The sequence below is a fragment of the Oncorhynchus masou genome, chromosome 16 (genome assembly GCF_036934945.1).
Source record: "Oncorhynchus masou masou isolate Uvic2021 chromosome 16, UVic_Omas_1.1, whole genome shotgun sequence".
Taxonomy (NCBI): Eukaryota; Metazoa; Chordata; class Actinopteri; order Salmoniformes; family Salmonidae; genus Oncorhynchus; species Oncorhynchus masou.
The window spans coordinates 9,716,248-9,736,571 of NC_088227.1; the positions used below are offsets into that span (position 1 = coordinate 9,716,248).

The following is a 20,324-nucleotide window of genomic DNA, read 5'->3' on the forward strand; positions in this document are numbered from 1 at the left end:
ATTTCTTAATTTGCAGAAGGTTTGCCAATCAGTTGGGCTGCCAGACTTATTTGCTATACCTTTTGCCTCATCCCTCTCAACCACACAATTTTTCAATTCCTCATCAATTCAGGGGGATTTAACAGTTTTTACAGTAATTTTCTTAATGGGTGCTTATTAGTAACTGGAATAAGCAATATCATAAATGTGTCAAGTCTGGTTTCTCCTCATTATACACCACAGTCCAGCAAATATTCTTTACATCAACAACATATGATTCACTACAAAACTTATTGTATGACCTCTTATACACTATATTAGGCCCAGCCTTTGGAACCTTGGTTTTTCTAGATATTGTATTGTATTATATTATATTATATTGTGATCACTACATCCTATGGATTTGGATAAAGCTTTAAAGAAAATTTCTGCAGCATTAGTAAAGATGTGATCAATACATGTTAAGGATTTAATCCATGTGCTCTTTGTAACTATCCTGGTAGGTTGACTGACAACCTGAATCAGGTTGCAGGCACTGGTTACAGTTTGAAGTTTATTTCCTGAAAGATGAAAGCAATCAATGAAAGATGAAAGCCAATCAATATTTAAAATCACCTAGAAAATATACTTATCTGCTTATATCACATACATTATCAAGCATTTCACACATTATCCAGATACTCTATAGCAGCTTCCCACAAGAACGGGCTTTAGGTGATGCAGATGAACCTGTAGCCATATTACTTCAAAAGTATTTAATATTAGATCTTCTCAAAGCTTTACAGGAATGTGGTTCTGAATATAGACCGCAACACCGCCACCGTTGGCATTTCTGTCTTTTCGATTGTCGTTATAACCATGTATTGCTACCACTGTATCAAAGGTATTATCTAAGTGAGTTTCAGAGATAGTCAGAATATGAATGTCATCTGTTACAAGCAAGTTATTGACTTCATGGACCTTGTTTCTCAGGGTGCATATGTTAATATGAGCTGTTTTAAGCACTTTTATGGTTTGCTTGATTGTTTTTAATGCTTTACTGGGAAGCTAATTAGAAGTAGACTTGCCCATATTATTTATATTGGAGCTGATTGTGCAGCTCACCCTGCACTAAGTGATCTTCCTACTAGGGCACACCACCTCAGTGCTAACAGTGTAACTGGTTCATAGGTTCATGATTACTGCATACAATAGCTGTAGGATAAACAGAGGTATTCGGTGCAATTAGGGTCACATAAATTAAGTTACCTACATTGTGTTTGCCAATGCCTCTAGGATCATGTACATTAGATGCAGCATTATGACAACTCATTGTCACAATTGTAGGGACTAACTGAGCTGGTCTTGGATCATTGAAAAGTCATTGTTTCAGAGCAGCCTTGAAATGCGTGGACAGAGTCCAGGAGCCATGATGATTTGGATGGACTCTGTCATTCCTGCAGAGTATCTTCCGTTTCCAGAAGGTGTCAAAGTTATCAATAAAAGTGACTCCAGCAGAGCTACAGTAATATTTTAGCCAGATGTGTAATGCCAGCAGTCTGCTGAATCTTTCACACATGCGGCCCAACAGTGGTAATGGACCTGAACTGATTGCCCATTTTTTGGAGTCTTTATAATCAGTTCTTTAAAATCAATGTTCAAATGTTCCGAGCTAGCCCTCCTGATGTCGTTTGACCCCACATGACTTACGACAGTGTCAGCTCCTGGCATCTGTCGTAGAACAGTCGGAAGCAGCCTTGTGATGTCCTGATAACGCTGAAGCTTTATCATCAACCTTTGAAGTCGCTTCGGGACAGACAGAAGTGGATTTGTTTTTACCCCGTTTTTTCTCCCCAATTTCATGGTATCCAATTGTTTAGTAGCTACTATCTTGTCTCATCGCTACAACTCCCGTAGGGTCTTGGGAGAGATGAAGGTTGAAAGTCATGCTTCCATCCAATACACAACCCAACCAAGCCGCACTGCTTCTTAACACAGCGCGCATCGAACCCGGAAGTGTTGGAGGAAACACTGTGCACCTGGCAACCTTGGTTAGCGTGCACTGCGCCCGGCCCGCCACAGGAGTCGCTGGTGCGCGATGAGACAAGGATATCCCTACCGGCTAACCCCTCCCTAACCCTGACGACGCTAGGCCAATTGTGCGTCGCCCCACAGACCTCCCGGTCGCGGCCGGTTACGATAGAGCCTGGGCGCGAACCCAGAGTCTCTGGTGGCACAGCTGGCGCGGCAGTACAGCGCCCTTAACCACTGCACCACCCGGGAGGCCAGAAGAGGATTTTTGAAGATAACTTCAAGCGGCTTGTGATCAGTGTGCACCATGATAAAGTCCCCGCCATGAAGGTATTGATCAAAACAGTCACAGGCAAACACTATGGCTAGGTACTCCTTTTCAATTTGGGAATATCCTTGCTCCGTGGTTCTCAATGTCCTTGAAGCAAATTTAATGGGCTGCCCCTTCTGCAGGAGCGCTGCCCCTAGGCCTTTGTCGCTTGCATCACATTGTAGGGTCACTTCTTCAGAGAGGTCATAGTACCTCAATCTTGGTTGGTTGCTTACCAATTTCTTGATTTGCTCCAATGCATCATCACGTTGAGGAAGCCATGCCCACAGCACATTCTTTATTGGTCAGCCAACCCAATGGCATACGTTAGACATAGGAGGTAAGAATTTGGCTAAGTAGTTTACAAAACCAAGCAGTCGCTGCAATGCTTTTGCGTCTGTAGGTGGCGGCATTTGCTGTACTGCCTCCACCTTCTTGGGGTCTGGCTTCAGGCCTTAATCTGTCAAAATATGTCCCATATATGTAATACTTGTGAACCTGAGCTTAATTGTGCCTTTATCTGCACACTAGGAATTGTTTTATTTTTTCCACAGAATTTGCATACAACCCCATGTGCTGGGCATTTGGCTCTTGTGTGTGTTGATCCACAGTACATGCACCATCTTTAGTATTTTTCCATGTTGCATCACTGTCCAATGAATGTTTCCATTTTTTATCAACATGGTCTCTGTATTTGTTCTGAGTGGCATTATTTACAGATTTTGCCTGTTCAGGGACAGTGTTGATCTTTTTTAATTGGATCTGCATCTGTTCGCTTTCTTTGCATATATCTATGGCTTTAGACAGCGTAAGTTGTGGTTGGCACAGCATACTTGCTCTTACTCTGTTATCTTTACACCCAATCACAAGTCTGTCTCTGATCATTTTGTCTGTCATTGATTCTAAACAACATGAATCAGACAATTGACGCAGCCTCACAACATATTTTAACAGACGCCTCTGCTTGAGTTTGTTCACGTGTTAAAAATACATCTTTCATAAATCACATTACGTCTGTGTTCAACATGTCTTTGTAAAACGTCAAGGATATTCTTTGAAGCATATGGCACTCTCTTAAGCAGTGTTGCCACTCGCACATGCAGGTCTTTTTTTAATCAGGTCTTTTTAAAATGTTATCTAAGCCCGTAGTGATTTCATAATTCTCCCACTGATCACAGAAAAACAATTTGACTGAGAGACATTGCAGGCTCTGTGTCCTCGCTCAGCTGTCCCACTTGCGTTTATTCGACAGCGATTGCATTGTCCACATACCGTATCCTATTTTCCATATTCATACCACTTCTAACACCATGTTATTATGTATATGGGAATAACTCATGTCAGAGAGTGTGGTAAAAATGCTAGCATAATCCTTTAATCAGGTATTATAAATTACAGGTCACACATCCTAATCAGATACTCATAATGCACCTGTTTATATATCCTAGATAGGTGCCCCACTAGCGCCATCTCTGGGTTGGCATTATGCCCATTATTTTAACAACTATGTTACCTCTACCAGCGACAACTATTAACGTGTACTATGTTACCTCTACCAGCTGAGTCCAGGTTGGATTATTGATGTTTCTAAATGTTGAAACAGAGCTTCGGGATTGTAGTTTACATGGTCCCATCAGTAAAAGGTGTTTATAGCTGAGAACCTGTGATTTGCATAATGCCTTGTTTAATGCCTTGGGTTCTCGAGAGCAAGGGCACGACGTTATTGCGCTGGCGGCTTGCAAGAAAAGCCGTGCCACCACTTCTAGGAAATCTAATCGGCGCTATTCTGCAGTAAAATCCTCGTCTTTTATTTGTCGAATATTCTCGTTGGAGAATTGCATTTTCTGCACTTTGAGTGGCTAAAAGCATGTGAAAAGAATTCTTCTCTTTTTAAGGACACTCAAAGGACGTATTTATGACTGGGTTTCTTCTCGCTTCCTCTCCAGATTTTTGATTTTCATTGTGTTTACATAAATCTGGCCACTTGACAGTAACATCGGTCGCCTAGGGTGGCTACAGGCAGTTAGTTTTTTTTTAAACGCAATGGAAGTATTATTCAAACAATTGAGGCAATGATGTTTCTTTTCTCAGACAAAGTGGCATATCTGATCAAATTCAGGAGGATGCAAGGCCGAAGAGGAAACGTAATTTAAAAAGTAGGCTATGTTTTTATTATTTGAATAAACGATCATCAGGATGTTTATTCTTCTTATCCCACTAATCTGAGTAGTGGAAATGTATTGTTCAGTAACGGAACTTTTCTTGCTCTGACAGCATTGCATCACCTCTGTGGCAAAGGAGTATCTCTGGAACAAGCACGGAGCACATCTTTACCCCCCATTTATCAGCTGCCCCCTGATTCTTTGTATTGTTGTAAAAGGTGCACTGTTTACAGATGTATCTCGGACTTGATGAGCCCGTGCGGGAATGCCAGTATAATCAGATCTGCACGCGCAACTCGTTACCTATGGAGACCTTAGGGCACAAAAAGAAGAAGATTCCCAGAAGGAAGTGGCAGGTCTTTCCCGGTCGAAATAGATTCTACTGTAATGGAAGGGTCATGATGGCGAGGCAGACTGGGGTCTTCTACCTAACCCTAGTCCTGATCATGGTCACCAGCGGGCTTTTCTTCGCGTTCGAGTAAGTTTAAATTACACACTACAGTTGCTCATGCAAGACCTTAACGTAATTCACTGGTGATGCACTGAGCACATTTGTGAGCAAGGGGTGGGCTATGTAACCGCAGTCAATTTGTTTTTAAGATATTATATTATATTCGGAGTTCATTCGTCAATAGCTCTCAGACGCAAGGTCCTAGGATGATAATAATTATATAACTAGAATCAGGAGATGGTAGAGAGCAAGGTACACCATTTATTTTTACCGATGGTCGAACTCTTCCACGAACAGAGCCGAAAATGAGGCGATATGCAATTTCTGGCGCTCAGGTGCTTTAGGGGCCATCGTAAAAGTGCAATATCGGTTGCATTCCCATTCAAGAGGGTTAGCCCTATGTCAACATTACACATTGCGTAGTACCTCGAGTCGGCCCAAAATGTTTATTAGTTACCTCTAACTACTAAGGGTACTATATTCCATCTATCTATCTACAAAGATACCAGGTGAAATGCAGATGTAAAGTCACATAATGTGAGGTCACTGCGCCCCCCCCAATCCATGCTACATTCATTATAATTCCAGTTCACCACCCTGATTTTCACCTGAACGTTTCCTGATATTTTCAATAGCTCACTGTCCATATGAGTTACAGATATACAGACAAGTATGTTGGGTTCCTTGATATCTTCTCAAAGGTACACCTCACAATTGATTTTCCAAAAATGTTTGCCTAGTACAACTGTGGTTATTAATTAACGTACAGATCTAATTTTCAATAGCTTCCAGTCCAAATGACATACAGTGCCTTCGGAAAGTATTCAGACCCATTGACCTTTTCCACATTTTCTTATGTTACAGCCTTATTCTAAAATGGATAAAATAAAATTAAAATCTGCAGCAATCTACAAACTATACTCCATAATGACAAAGCAAAAACAGGTTTTTAATTTTTTTTCAAATGTATTAAAAGTAAAAACAGAAATACCTTATTTACATACAGTACCAGTGAAAAGTTTGGACCCACCTACTAATCTTCTTTATTTTTACTATTTTCTACATTGTAGAATAACAGTGAAAACATCAAAACTATGAAATAACACATGGAATCATGTAGTAACCAAATAAGTGTTAAACAAATCAAAATATATTTAAGATTTTAGATTCTTCAAAGTAGCCGCCCTTTGCCTTGATGACAGCTTTGCACACTTGGCATTCTCTCAACCAGATTCACCTGGAGTTCCCACATATGCTGAGCACTTGTTGGCTGCTTTTCCTTCACCCTGCGGTCCAACTCATCCCAAACCATCTCAATTGGATTGAGGTCGGGTGATTGTGGAGGCCATGTCATCTGATGCAGCACTCCATCACTCTCCTTCTTGGTAAAATAGCCCTTACACAGCCTGGAGGTGTGTTGGGTCATTGTCCTGTTGAAAAACAAATGATAGTACCACTAAGCGCAAACCAGATTGGATGGCGTATTGCTGCAGAATGTTGTGGTAGACATGCTGGTTCAGTGTGCCTTGAGTTATAAATAAATCACAGACAGTGTCACCAGCAAAGCACTCCCACACCATCACACCTCCATGCTTCACGGTGGGAACCACACATGCGGAGATCATCCGTTTACCTACTCTGTGTCTCACAAAGACACGGAGGTTGGAACCAACAATCTCAAATTTGGATTCATCAGACCAAAGGACAAATTTCCACTGGTCATAATGTCTATTGCTCGTGTTTCTTGGCACAAGCAAGTCTCTTCTTCTCATTGGTGTCCTTTAGTAGTGATGTTTTTTTGCAGCAGCAATTCGACCATGGAGACCTTTTTCACGCTGTCTCCTCTGAACAGTTGATGTTGAGATGTGTCTGTTACTTGAACTCTGAAGCATTTTTTGGGCTGCAATTTCTGAAGCTGGTAACTCTAGTGAACTTATCCTCTAAAGCAGAGGTAACTTCCTTTCCTGTGGAGGTCTTCATGAGAGCCAGTTTCATCATAGCGCTTGATGTTTTTTTTGCGACTGAACTTGAAGAAACTTTCAAAGTTCTTGAAATTTTCCTGGATTGACTGACCTTCATGTCTTAAAGTAATGATGGTCTGTAATTTCTTTCTGCTTACTTGAGCTGTTCTTCCCATAATATGGACTTGGTATTTTACCAAATAGGGCTATCTTCTGTATACCACCCCTACATTGCCACAACACAACTGATTGGCTCAAATGCATTAAGAAAGAAAGAAATTACACAAATTAACTTTTAACAAGGCACAACTGTTAATTGAAATGTATTCCTGGTGACCACCACATGAAACTGGTTGAGAGAAGAAAAGAAGAAGAAAGCTGTCATCAAGGCAAAGGGTGGTTACGTTGAAGAATCTGATATATAAAATGTGTTTTGATTTGTTTAACGCCTTTTTGGTTACTTCATGATTCCATATGTGTTATTTCATAATTTTGATATATTCCCTATTATTCTACAATTTTGAAAATTGTAAAAAATAAAGAAAAACCCTGGAATGAGTAGGTGTGTCCAAACTTTTGACTGGTACTGTACATATTCAGACCCGTTGCTAAGAGACTCAAAATTGAGCACAGGTGCACCCTGTTTCCATTGATCATCCTTGAGATGTTTCTACAACTTGATTGTAGTCCACCAGTGGTAAATTCAATTGATTGGACAAAATTAGGAAAGGCACACACCTGTCTATATAAGTTCCCACAGTTGACAGTGCATGTCAGAGCAAAAACCAAGCCAGGATTGTGTCGAGGCACAGATCTGGGGAGGGTACCAAAACATTACTGCAGCATTGAATGTCCCCAAGAACACAGGGGTCTCCATCATTCTTAAATGGAAGAAGTTTGTAACCACCAAGACTCTCCCTAGAGCCGGCCGGCCGGCCAACCAAACTGAGCAATCGGGGGAGGAGGGCCTGGGTCACAGAGGTGACCAAGAACCCGGTGGTCAATCTGACAGAGCTCCAGAGTTCCTCTTTGGAGATGGGAGAACCTTCCAGAAGGACAACCATCTCTGCAGCACTCCACCAATCAGGCCTTTATTGTAGAGTGGCCAGACGGAAGCCACTCCTCAGTAAAAGGCACATGATAGCCCGCTTGGAGTTTGCCAAAAGGCACCTAAAGACTCTCAGATCATAAGAAACAAGATTTTCTGGTGTGATGAAACTAAGATTGAACTCTTTGGACTGAATGCCAAGCGTCACGTCTGGAGGAAATCTGGCACCATCCCTACGGTGAAGCATGGTAGAGGCAGCATCATGCTGTGGGTATGTTTTTCAGCGACAGGGACTGGGAGACTAGTCCGGATCGAGGCAAAGATGAACGGAGCAAAGTACAGAGAGATCCTTGATGAACACCTGCTCCAGAGTGCTCAGAGTGGGACATTGGAAATGGAACTGGGAATATGGCTCATTGGAAATATGACTGGGAATATGGCTGAATACAGACAGTGTAGTTATTCCCTCCGCAAGGCAATCAAACAAGAATGTCGGTATAGAGACAAAGTGGAATGGCAATTCAACAGCTCAGATACGAGACATATGTGGTGACCGACGTCTTTCTTCCAGACAAACTAAACACCTTCTTTGCCCGCTTTGGGGATAATACAGTGCCACCGCACAGCCCGCTACCAAGGACTGCGGGCCCCCCCTCTCCTTCTCTGTGGCCGACGTGAGAAAAATATTTAAACGTGTTAACCCTCGCAAGGCTGGGCCGGCATCCCATGCCACGTCCTCAGAGCGTGCACAGACCAGCTGGCTGGTGTGTTTACGGACATATTCAATCTTTCCCTATCCCAGTCTTCTGTCCCCACATGCTTCATGATGGCCACCATTGTTCCCGTACCCAAGAAGGCAAAGGTAACAAAACTAAATTACTATTGCCCCATAACACTCACTTCTGTCATCAGAAAGTGCTTTGAGAGACTAGTCAATGATCATATCACCTCCACCTTACCTGCCACCCTAGACCCACTTCAATTTGCATACCACCCCAATAGGTCCACAGACGATGCAATCGCCATCACACTGCACACTGCCCTATCCCATCTGGACAAGAGGAATACCTATGTAAGAATGTTGTTTATTGACTACAGCTGAGCATTCAACACCATAGTACCCTCCAAGCTCATCATCAAGCTGGAGGCCCTGGGTCTCAACCCCAGCCTGTGTATTGGGTCCTGGCGCGCCTCAGCGCCTCTTCAACCACAGGAGGCTGAAGAAAAACCCTCACAAACTTTTACAGCTGCACAATTGAGAGCATCCTGTCGGTCTGTATCACCACCTGGTACGGAAACTGCAACACCCACAACCGCAAGGCTCTCCAGAGGGTGGTGTAGTCTGCACAACGCATCTCCGGGGGGAAACTACCTGCCCTCCAGGACACCTACACCACCCGATGTCACAGGAAGGCCAAAAAGATCATCAAGGACAACAACCACCCGAGCCACTGCCTGTTCACCCCGCTACCATCCAGAAGGCGAGGTCAGTACAGGCGCATCAAAGCTGGGACTGAGAGACTGAAAAACAGCTTCTATCTCAAGGCTATCAGACTGTTAAACAGCCATCACTAACACAGAGAGGCTGCTTGCCTACATACAGACTTGAAATCATTAGCCACTTTAATGAATGGATCACGAGTCACTTTAATAATGCCGCTTTAATAATGTTTACATATCTTGCATTTCTCATCTCATATGTATAAACTGTATTTTATACCATCTATTGCATCTTTCCTATGCCGCTCACTCATCGCTCATCCATATATTAATATGTACAGTTGAAATCGGAAGTTTACATACACTTAGGTTGGTATCATTAAAACTAGTTTTTCAACCACTCCACACATTTCTTGTTAACAAACTATAGTTTTGGCAAGTCGGTTAGGACATCTACTTTGTGCATGACACAAGTAATCTTTCTAACAATTGTTTACAGACTAATAATTTCACTTATAATTCACTGTATCACAATTCCAGTGGGTCAGAAGTTTACATACAATAAGTTGACTGTACCTTTAAACAGCTTGGAACACTCCCGAAAATGATGTCATGGCTTTAGAAGATTTAGAAGATGTGTATCTGTGGATGTATTTCAAGGCCTACCTTCAAACTCAGTGCCTCTTTGCTTGACATCATGGGAAAATCAAAAGAAATCAGCCAAGGCCTCAGAAACTAATTGTAGACATCCAGAAGTCTGGTTCATCCTTGGGAGCAATTTCCAAACACCTGAAGGTACCACGTTCATCTGTACAAACAATAGTATGCAAGTATAAACACCATGGGACCATGCAGCCGTCATAACGCTCAGGAAGTAGATGTGTTCTGTCTCCTAGGATGATGTACTTTGGTGCCGAAAAGTGCAAATCAATCCCAGAACAAGAGCAAAGGACCTTGTGAAGATGCTGGAGGAAACGGGTACAAAAGTATCTATATCCACAGTAAAACGAGTCCTATATCGACATAACCTGAAACGCCGCTCAGCAAGGAAGAAGGCACTGCTCCAAAACCACCACTAAAAAGCCAGACTACGGTTTGCAACTGTATATGGGGACAAATATCGTACTTTCCTGAGAAATGTCCTCTGGTCTGATGAAACAAAAATAGGACTGTTTGGCCATAATGACCATCGTTATGTTTGGAGGAAAAAGGGGGAGGCTTGCAAGCTGAAGAACACCATCCCAACCGCGTAGCACGGGAGTGGCAGCATCATGCTGTGGGGGTGTTTTGCTGCAGGAGGGACTGGTGCTCTTCACAAAATAGATGGCATATTGAGGGAGGAAAATTATGTGAATATATTGAGGCAACATCTCAAGGCATCCGTCAAGAAGTTGAAGCTTGGTTTCATAAGGGTCTTCCAAATGGACAATGACCCCAAGCATGCTTCCAAAGGTGTGGCAAAATGGCTTAAGGACAACAAAGTCAAGGTATTGGAGTGTCCATCACAAAGCCCTGACCTCAATGTTATAGAACATTTGTGGGCAGAACTGAAAAAGCACGTGCGAACAAGGAGGCCTACAAACCTGACTCAGTTATACCAGCTCTATCAGGAGGAATGGGCCAAAATTCAGTGCCCGCTTGGAGTACATGTCCTGGTAATCCGTCTGGCCCTGCAACCTTGTGAATGTTGACCTGTTTAAAGGTCTTACTCACATCGGCTACAGAGAGCGTGATCACACAGTCGTCCGGAACAGCTGATGCTCTCATGCATGCTTCAGTGTTACTTCCCTCGAAGCAAGCATATAAGTTATTTAACTCGTTTGGTAGGCTCGTATCACTGGGCAGCTCTCGCCTTGTGCTTCCTTTTGTAGTCTGTAATAGTTTGCGAGCCCTGCCACATCCGACGAGCGTCGGAGCCGGTGTATTATGATTCAATCTTAATGCTGTATTGACGCTTTGCCTGTTTGATTGTTTGTCGGAGGGCATAGTGGGATTTCTTAAACGTGTTTGGGGTTAGAGTCCCGCTCCGTGAAAGCGGCAGCTCTACCCTTTAGCTCAGTGCGGATGTTGCCTATAATCCATTGCTTCTGTTTGTGGTATGTGCGTACGGTCACTGTGCGGACAATGTCATCGATGCACTTATTGATGAAGCCAGTGACTGACGTGGTGTACTCCTCAATGCCATCGGAAGAATCCTGGGAACATATTCCAGTCTGTGCTAACAAAACAGTCCTGTAGCTTAGCATCTTTGTCATCTGACTACATCTTTTATTGACCGGGTCACTGGTGCTTCCTGCTTTGGTTTTTGCTTTTAAAGCAGGAATCAGGAGGATAGTATTATGGTCAGATTTGCCAAATGGAGGGCGAGGGAGAGCTTTGTACGTGTCTGTGGAGTAAAGGTGATCTAGAGTTTTTTTATTTTCCTCTGGTTGCACATTTAACATGCTGGTAGAAATTAGGTAAAACGGATTTCCCTGCATTAAAGTTCCCAGCCTTGAAAGTTCCCAGATTGATTCCATACATCATTTGACATGTTTCTAAAGGACTGTAACAGAACTTTTCGAGTTTTTGTCTGGAGGAAGTGCCTGCGCCTCATGAAGATGGATTACTGGGCTGAACATGCTAACAACAAGTGGCTATTTGGACATAAATTATGGAACTTTCTGGAACAAATCAGTCATTTATTGTCGAACTGGGATTCCTGGGAGTGCATTCTGATGAAGGTAATCAAAGGTAAGTGAATATTTATGGTGTTGTTTCTAACTTTGTTGATTCCAAAATAGCGGATATTCCTCTGGCTGTTTTGGGTTCTGAGCGCCGTTCTCAGATTATGCTTTTTCCTCAAAGTTTTTTTGAAATCTGACACAGCGGTTGCATTAAGGAGAAGTCTATCTTTAATTCTGTGAATAACACTAGTATCTTTTATCAATGTTTATTATGAGTATTTCTGCAAAATCACCAGATGTTTTGGAATCCAAACATTACTGCACGTAAGGCGCCAATGTAAACTGAGATTTTTGGATATAAATATGCACATTATCTAACAAAACATACATGTATTGTGTAACATGATGTCCTATGAGTGTCATCTGATGAAGATCATCTAAGGTTAGTCATTCATTTTATCTATATTTCTGCTTTTTGTGGCTCCTATCTTTGGCTGGAAAAATGGCTGTGTTTTTTCGACTTGGCGGTGATCTAACATAATCATATGTTGTGCTTTAGCTGTAAAGCATTTTTGAAATTGGACACGATGGGTAGATTAACCTCTCTAGGGTATGTGGGACGCTAGCGTCCCATCTGGCCAATGTCCAGTGAGGTTGCAGAGCTCCAAATTACAGAAATGCTCATTATAAAAATTCAGAAAACAAAACATATTTTACATAGGTTTAAAGATTAACTTCTTGTTAAACCAAAAACAGTGTCATATTTATAAAATGCTTTTCGGCGAAAGCATACCTAGTCCAGAACATACCGAGCCCAGAACATATCCCAGTTGACAAATTATTACAAACAGTAACCAGCCAAGCAGAAGCGTTACAAAATTCAGAAATAGAGATAAAATGAATCCCTTACCTTTGATTATCTTCATATGGTGGCAATCAGAAGACATTCATTTACTCAATAAATGTTCCTTTTGTTTGATGAAGTCTCTTTATATCCAAAAACCTCAGTTTTGTTAGCGCGTTTTCTTCAGTAATCCACAGGCTCAAACTCAGTCAAAACAATCAGACAAAAAATCCAAATTGTATCCGTAAAGTTCATAGAAACATGTCAAACGATGTTTATATTCAATCCTCAGGTTGTTTTTTAGCCTAAATGATCTGTAATATTTCAACCGGACAATAACGTTGTCAATATAAAAGGTAAACAAGAAATGCACATGCACCTGAAAAAAACTCTGCGACACGTCAGGGTCCACTTGTTCAGACTGGTCTTACTCCCTCATTTATAAGAATACAAGCCTGAAACGATTTCTAAGGACTGTTGACATCTAGTGGAAGGCATAGGAACTGCAAATGGAGGCCTAAGTCAATGGATACTGTAATGGCATTGAATAGAAAACTACAAAACCAACAAAAAAAATGATTTTTCTCAGGTTTTCCTGCTAAATCGGTTATGTTATACTCACAGACACTATTTTAACAGTTTTGGAAACTTTGGAGTGTTTTCTATCCAAATCCACCAGGTATATGCATATCATATCTTCTGGGCCCGAGTAGCAGGCTGTTTAATTTGGGCATGCTTTTCATCCAAAATTCTGAATGCTGCCCCCTACCCTAGAGAGGTTTATCTTTCCTTTGCTGTATTGGACTTGTTAATGTGTGAAAGTTACATATTTCTAAAAAATATTGCTGCCTTTTCAGCGGAATGTTGTCGAGGGGTTCCGCTAGCGGTTAATGTCCCGTTGGTAGGATATTTGTGATCGTAGCTCATCTATAGTTTATTTACGTCCCCTATATCTCTTTCTTATGCAAATGATTGGGATTTGTGACTTGTCAGGTGTCTGAAGTAAATCCTTCGCGTCCGACTCGTTAAAGAAAAAACTTTGTCCACTACGAGGTGAGTAATCACTGTCCTGATATCCAGAAACATGATGTACAAAATAAGTTACAAATAACGTGAAAAAACACAGTTGGTTAGGAAACTGTAGAACGGCAGCCAACTTATCCGGCGCCAAACTTGTAGCGTCATACCCAAGAAAACTCGAGGCTAAAGGTGCTTCAAGAAAGTACTGAGTAAAGTGTCTGAATACTAATGTTAATGTGATATTTCAGTTGTTTGTTTTTTTATTAGCAAAAATTTAAAAAAAAATGTTTTTACTTTGTCATTATGGGGTATTTTGTGTAGATTGATGAGGGGGGAAACAATTTAATTTTAGAATAAGGCTGTAACGTAACAAAATGTGGAAAAGGTGTGGGGTCTGAATACTTTCCGAATGCACCGTATGCAGTACATCTAAAACCACTTGATGTTAGGTCAATGACATCCCTTCTTCATAGTACACTCATTAGAATTGCCATTTTTCATTTAACTGAAAATACATTAATATTACCTGTCCATATGAGCTACAGATCTACAGACAAGTGTGGTGGGTTCCTTGACCTCTCTTATCAAAGTACACCTTTATATTCTTAAAATTCAAAGTTTGATGTTCTGAAAAATACAATATACTCTACACTGAGCATTTTTATACAATTATTTGAGACTGGAGAACACAATGGGAGGGATCTTAGACCTTTCCTCCATACAGAATCTTTCTCAATCGTTGATATCCTTTGTATGTGAATATGGACTGCCCTCTTCAATTCAAACCACTGGTTTTTAATGGGTTTCAAGTCAGGAGACTGAGATGGCCATTTCAAAATGTTTTTTTCTGTGATAAATTTACCATATGTTTGTACATTTTTATGTGTGCTTGGGGTTATTGTCTTGCTGGAAGATCTACTTGAGACCAGGTCTCAGCATCCTGGTACTTGGTAAAGTTCATGCCGTTGACCAGTGTAAGTGAAATAGCCCCATAACATCAAAGATCCGCCACCATATTTTACAGTTTCTCGACGCCAAAGAGCTCATATCATCGGACCATAGCACCCATTCCAAGTGCCAATGTTGTTTATCAAACTCCAGGCGGTGCTATGGTCAGATTTTTTGACATTGTTTTACTTTTAATTATTTCAATCAATAGTGAGCTCACCCGTGATGTGATGAATTGTAAATAGTAATTGCTATTAGGTAATTCATATTATGGTTTCTGTCAACCGAGAGTTATCTAAATAGGACCGCTTGTGTTACGTCAATCTGTCCTCAGTTGGCGCTAGGACTAATGTTGCCTATATTTTCCGGTTTGGATGATTGTGTTATGCAGTCGTTACTTCTGCGAATGTCTAAACAGGGATCACTGTAGATTGTTCACATCCGTGTGTTGGTACTTGTCAAAGGGTTAAACCAACTTTGTTTTCCACACAACAATTTACTTTTAAAATATGAACTTGTTTATTTTTTATGGATTTTATGTGAAAAAATACATGCTCAAAAAACATAAGTAGGCCTATGATCTTTCTCACTTTACTATAGCCTACTTGTATGACCCAGAGAGCTAAAATCACTGGGAGCAAAGTCACTCATGTCCCTAATTCATGATACACCAAAAATAATTCCCAATTTAAAGTGTCTAAATAAATACTTAATGTCATAATTATAAATGTTAATGTAACACATACACAGGGAGTCAGGGAGCAGGTTCAGAAGGTGATTTTAATAATAAGAAACATCTAAATTGTTGTGTGCTGAACGTAAACAAAACCACTACTGTCTGAAGACTGAGGCTAATGAGGGCTAAATAAAGGGAGAATAATCAGGTTGATGATGAAGTCCAGGTGTGCGCAACAATGGGGTGCAGGTGTGCACAATGATGGTTGCCAGATGTGCGTAGCCATGACCGGTGGTTAGTAGACCGGCGACGTCGAGCGCCGGAGCAGGAGAGCATGAGTAGACATGACAGTACCCCTCCCGACGTACGGCTACAGCCGCAGGATAACGCTGGCCAGGGGGGCGGCCCCGATGGCGAGGAGTGGGCTGGTCCGGACCGCGGAGGACCGCACCAGCCAGTGGACCAAACCTCCTCGGCGCACCTGAACCACTCGTCCACCGCAGGAGTTTCGGTCTGGCTCGGGGTCCATGGAGCCAGGGCTGGCTGATATCCCAGGACATACTGGAAGGGGGTCAGCCCGGTGGAGGAGTGACGCTGTGAATTCTGGCCGTACTCTGCCCAGGGAAGGAACCTGGCCCATTCCCCCTGGCAGTGACTCCTAAGGAACCTCCCCAGCTCCTGGTTCATCCTCTCTCCTTCCCCTTTGCTCTGAGGCCGGTACCCGGCTGTGAGGCTTATTGTGACCCCCAGCTTCTCCATGAAGGCTTTCCATACCCGTGACGTGAATCGCCTCCTGGGGACAAGACAGACCGGTCTGCATTACAACGGATAGGGGTGCGAACGTGGTGAAGGCCGCTCAAATCAACAAATGGACGCGACTGCAATGTTTTGGACATTGTCTGCACTTGGCCATTGGTAAGTAACCTTGTCAATTGTGTATATTGAAGTGATTGGTTAGATGAAACTAAATGTGCATTTTTTTAATCGATTGATTAAGTTAAATATTACATTTGTATATAACTAAAGGGATTATTGTGATTTTAAAATTGTATTAAAATCTCTGACAACTTACCCCAGCACAAGTTGGTGACAGAGTCGCCTACCAGGTGGGGATCATGTCAAAGGATGGTGTAAAGAGTCCTGGAGCAAGAGAAAGACATTTCGCAGGTCTTGTCCAGTGACCAGAAGACCCGGCACTTAGCTCCCACCTATACTGATATAGATGTTCTTGAGTCCATCAACCAGATATTGACCCCACTAATAGAATTCACAAATGCTCTGTCTGGTGAGTCTTATGTCAGTGTGTCTTATCTGAAGCCAGTACTACACCTGTTCAATACAGAGGTCATGAAACCTGATGGTGAAACAGAGCTCACCCAAACCATCAAAACGATAGTCATGGACTATCTGAATGAGAAATATGATGACCTAGCCACAGATGACCTCCTGGACATAGCCTCGTTGGTTGACCTTCGGTTTAAAATGCATTACATCAAAGAGGAGAAGGTGGGCCACATAAAAACAAGAGCTGTCTCATAGATGGCCATGAGGGACATGAAAGCCCAGCACAGGGAGAAGTTGCTGCTGCTTCACCACAACTGCCAGCGAAAAAGATAAATTAATTGGGCAGTTTTTTCAAAAATCCATGCTCCATCACCACAGGTCTTACTGAAATCCAACTGGTAGAGAAGGAACTCAGCTGCTACCTTCAATCTCCTGATGCTGACAGTGAAACCAATCCACTGAACTGGTGGAAGATCCACCCAAAAAACTTTCCCAAAGTCAGCCACCTAGCAAAGCACTACCTGTGCATTCCTGTGACCAGCTCCCCCTCAGAGCGTGTTTTTAGCACAGGTGGCAACATAGTGACCTGCCATAGGGCAAAAAGCCAGAGATCGTAGACAGACTTGTCTTTCTTGCTTGTAACTTGTAAGGCAGCAAACTACCCCAACTTCAATTGTGATGTGCCATTAGGCTAACAGTTATAATGCATATTGCCTTGCACTATTTGTTTAAAAACCGTTGTAGCCCCTTTATGGTGGTTGAGACTGGCCATGACCTGACTGCATCGACCTTCCTCTCCATCATAACTCCCTATGGACTGATCCTAAGAAGGAGACAGCGACCTGATGCAACTGGTACTTCTCCGCTTTGACATACAGGTGATTCTCCAGGAGTTGTTCCAGGACTACTCTGACTTTGGCGATGTAATCCTCCAAGGTGACCGAGTAGACCAGGATGTTGTTGATATACACGACCACCACTTGTGTCCAAGCATGTCCCGGAACACCTCGTTAACGAATGCCTGGAACACTGACGGAGCATTGGCTAATCCATAAGGCATCACCAAGTACTCATAGTGACCAGACATCGTGCTGAATGCCGTTTTCCATTCATTCCCCTCCCGGATGCGGATCAGATTGTAGGCACTCCGGAGGTCCAATTTGGTATTAAAAGAAACGGGCCCCACTTAGCTGTTCGATCGCGGCCAGCACAAACGGGAGAGGGTAGCGGTACTTGGTGGTGATGGAATTGAGTCCTCTGTAAATGATGCACGGGTGTAGATCTCCGTCCTTCTTGGCAACAAAGAAGAAGCCCGCCAACTCAGGGGAGGTGGACGTTCGGATGAAACCCCGTTGGAGAGCCTCCTGGAGGTACTCCTCCATGGCCTTGGTTTCAGCCACCGACAGAGGGTGCGGCTGCGCGGAGGCGTAGAGCCTGCAAGCAGGTCGATGCCACAGTCCCAGGGGCGATGAGGACTGTAACAGACAGGTGGCGCAGGTCTTGGAGAAAAATCTCCTGGAGATCCTGGTTATATTGAGTAAAGGGTCTGATAACTTATGTAAATATTATATTTCCGTTTTTATTTTTAATACATTTGCAAACATTTCTACAAACCTGTTTTTGCTTTGTAGTTATGGTGTATTGTGTGTAGAATGATGAGGGGAAACGATTTCATGAATTTTAGAACAAGGCTGTGATGTAACAATATGGAAAAAGGGAAGGCGTCTGAATACTTTCTGAATTTTTATTTTGAAATGTTTTTTTTATTTCACGTTTATTTAACCAGGTAGGCTAGTTGAGAACAAGTTCTCATTTACAACTGTGACCTGGCCAAGATAAAGCAAAGCAGTGCAACACAAGCAACAACACAATACAATAGATAAAGTCTATACACAGTGTGTGCAAATGAGGTAGGATAAGGAAGGTAAGGCAGTAAATAGGCCATAGTGGCGAAATAATTACAGTATAGCAATTAAACACTGGAGTGATAGATGTGCAGAAGATGAGTGTGCAAGTAGAGATACGGGGGTGCAAAGGAGCAAAATAAATCAAATAACAGTATGGGGATGAGGTAGATGGATGGGCTATTTACAGATGGGCTGTGTACATGTGCAGTGATCTGTAAGCTGCTCTGACAGCTGGTGCTTAAAGTTAGTGAGGGAGATATGAGTCTCCAGCTTCAGTGATTTTTGCAGTTCGTTCCAGTCATTGGCAGCAGAGAGCTGGAAAGAAAGGCTGAATGCAGTGTACATAAATGTTAACTAAGTCAGCAAGACTCATCCTCTGTGATCCTTTCTCACATGTTGAAGGTCTGTGAAACATTTTCATAGATCTCTAAGCTTCCTTTTCATTCAAATTGTTTTAATATAAATATTTAAAACATACACATATAAATGACAACAGACGCATACAAACATCCACAACATCACTCCTGCCCAGACCCACCTGCTTACACCTCCATCCATCTCCAGCACCCGTGTTACTCTCCGCCACATGGCCTCAAACTGCAGCATTTTGCTTCTCTCAGTAGCCCATGCACTTTCAACATTTAGATAATAAAGTATTTGACTTTTCCATTTTTTTAACGATGGAGCATTGGTTGATTTCCAGTTTTGAAGTATACTTTTTTCAAGATGATTGAGGAGAAAAGGATCGTCCAACCCATCGATCTCTAAGCTTCTGCAGGTTTCCAAAGGGTCATTTTTAAAGATTTATACAATTGCAATCAAAACGGGTTCCAATTAAGAACCTTTTTGGATTTGCTTAGTGTATCAGCCTGAAAAGCCTGCAATTCAATGGCCTACTCATTGAGTGCTAAAATGTCACCAATATAAGGCAATTAAGTCACATACACAGATGTCTTCAATTAGAATTGTTCATGACAGCTTGTAAAGGCCCAATGTTATCACATGCAAATTCATTCATTTGACATCAATGGTAATATGCAGAGAGTCGAGGGATGACTGACAGAGATTTTCCTGTCTCTTTCCCCATCCCCCACCTTTCCCTCTGTGGTCTTTCATTCCTCCCACATTCCATACCAAAACATGGCACCGTAGTGTTCTCGTTTCCGTAGTAACAGTTTCCTCTTGAGCTCTTTGTGTCCTGTCAAACCAACAGCTTGCAAGGCAACTGGAGGAGAGTCACCGATTAGTCCCAGTTTGATTTAGGTTGTATCCTGTTCCCTTTATATTGCACTACTTTTGACCAACGCCCTTGGTGTTTTCCCTATTTTGTTGAATTACAACCTGTAATTTTAATGGATTTTTATTTGGATTTCATGTAATGTACATACACAAAATAGTCCAAATTGGTGAAGTGAAATGAAAATAATGAATTGTTTCAAAAAATTGTGCGTGCATTTGTATTCACCCCCTTTGCTATGAAGCCCCTAAATAAGATCTGGTGCAACCAATTACCTTCAGAAGTCACATAATTAGTTAGATTGCACACAGGGGGACTTTATTGTCAAATGATCTGTCACATGATCTCAGTATATATACACCAGTTCTGAAAGGCCCCAGA

The 20,324-nt window shown here is 42.1% G+C and overlaps 1 protein-coding gene across 1 annotated transcript in view; it reads left to right on the forward strand.

Moving 5' to 3' along the window:
• LOC135557440 (palmitoyltransferase ZDHHC14-like) overlaps positions 1-20,324 on the forward strand; it is a 61,717-nt gene that overhangs the window by 9,968 nt on the left and 31,425 nt on the right. The window contains exons 2-3 of the mRNA XM_064990697.1: positions 4,391-4,455; positions 4,574-4,939. Of these exons, the coding sequence (XP_064846769.1) occupies positions 4,695-4,939 (245 nt within the window). The 5' untranslated portion in view covers positions 4,391-4,455; positions 4,574-4,694. The remainder of the gene's footprint in view (positions 1-4,390; positions 4,456-4,573; positions 4,940-20,324) is intronic.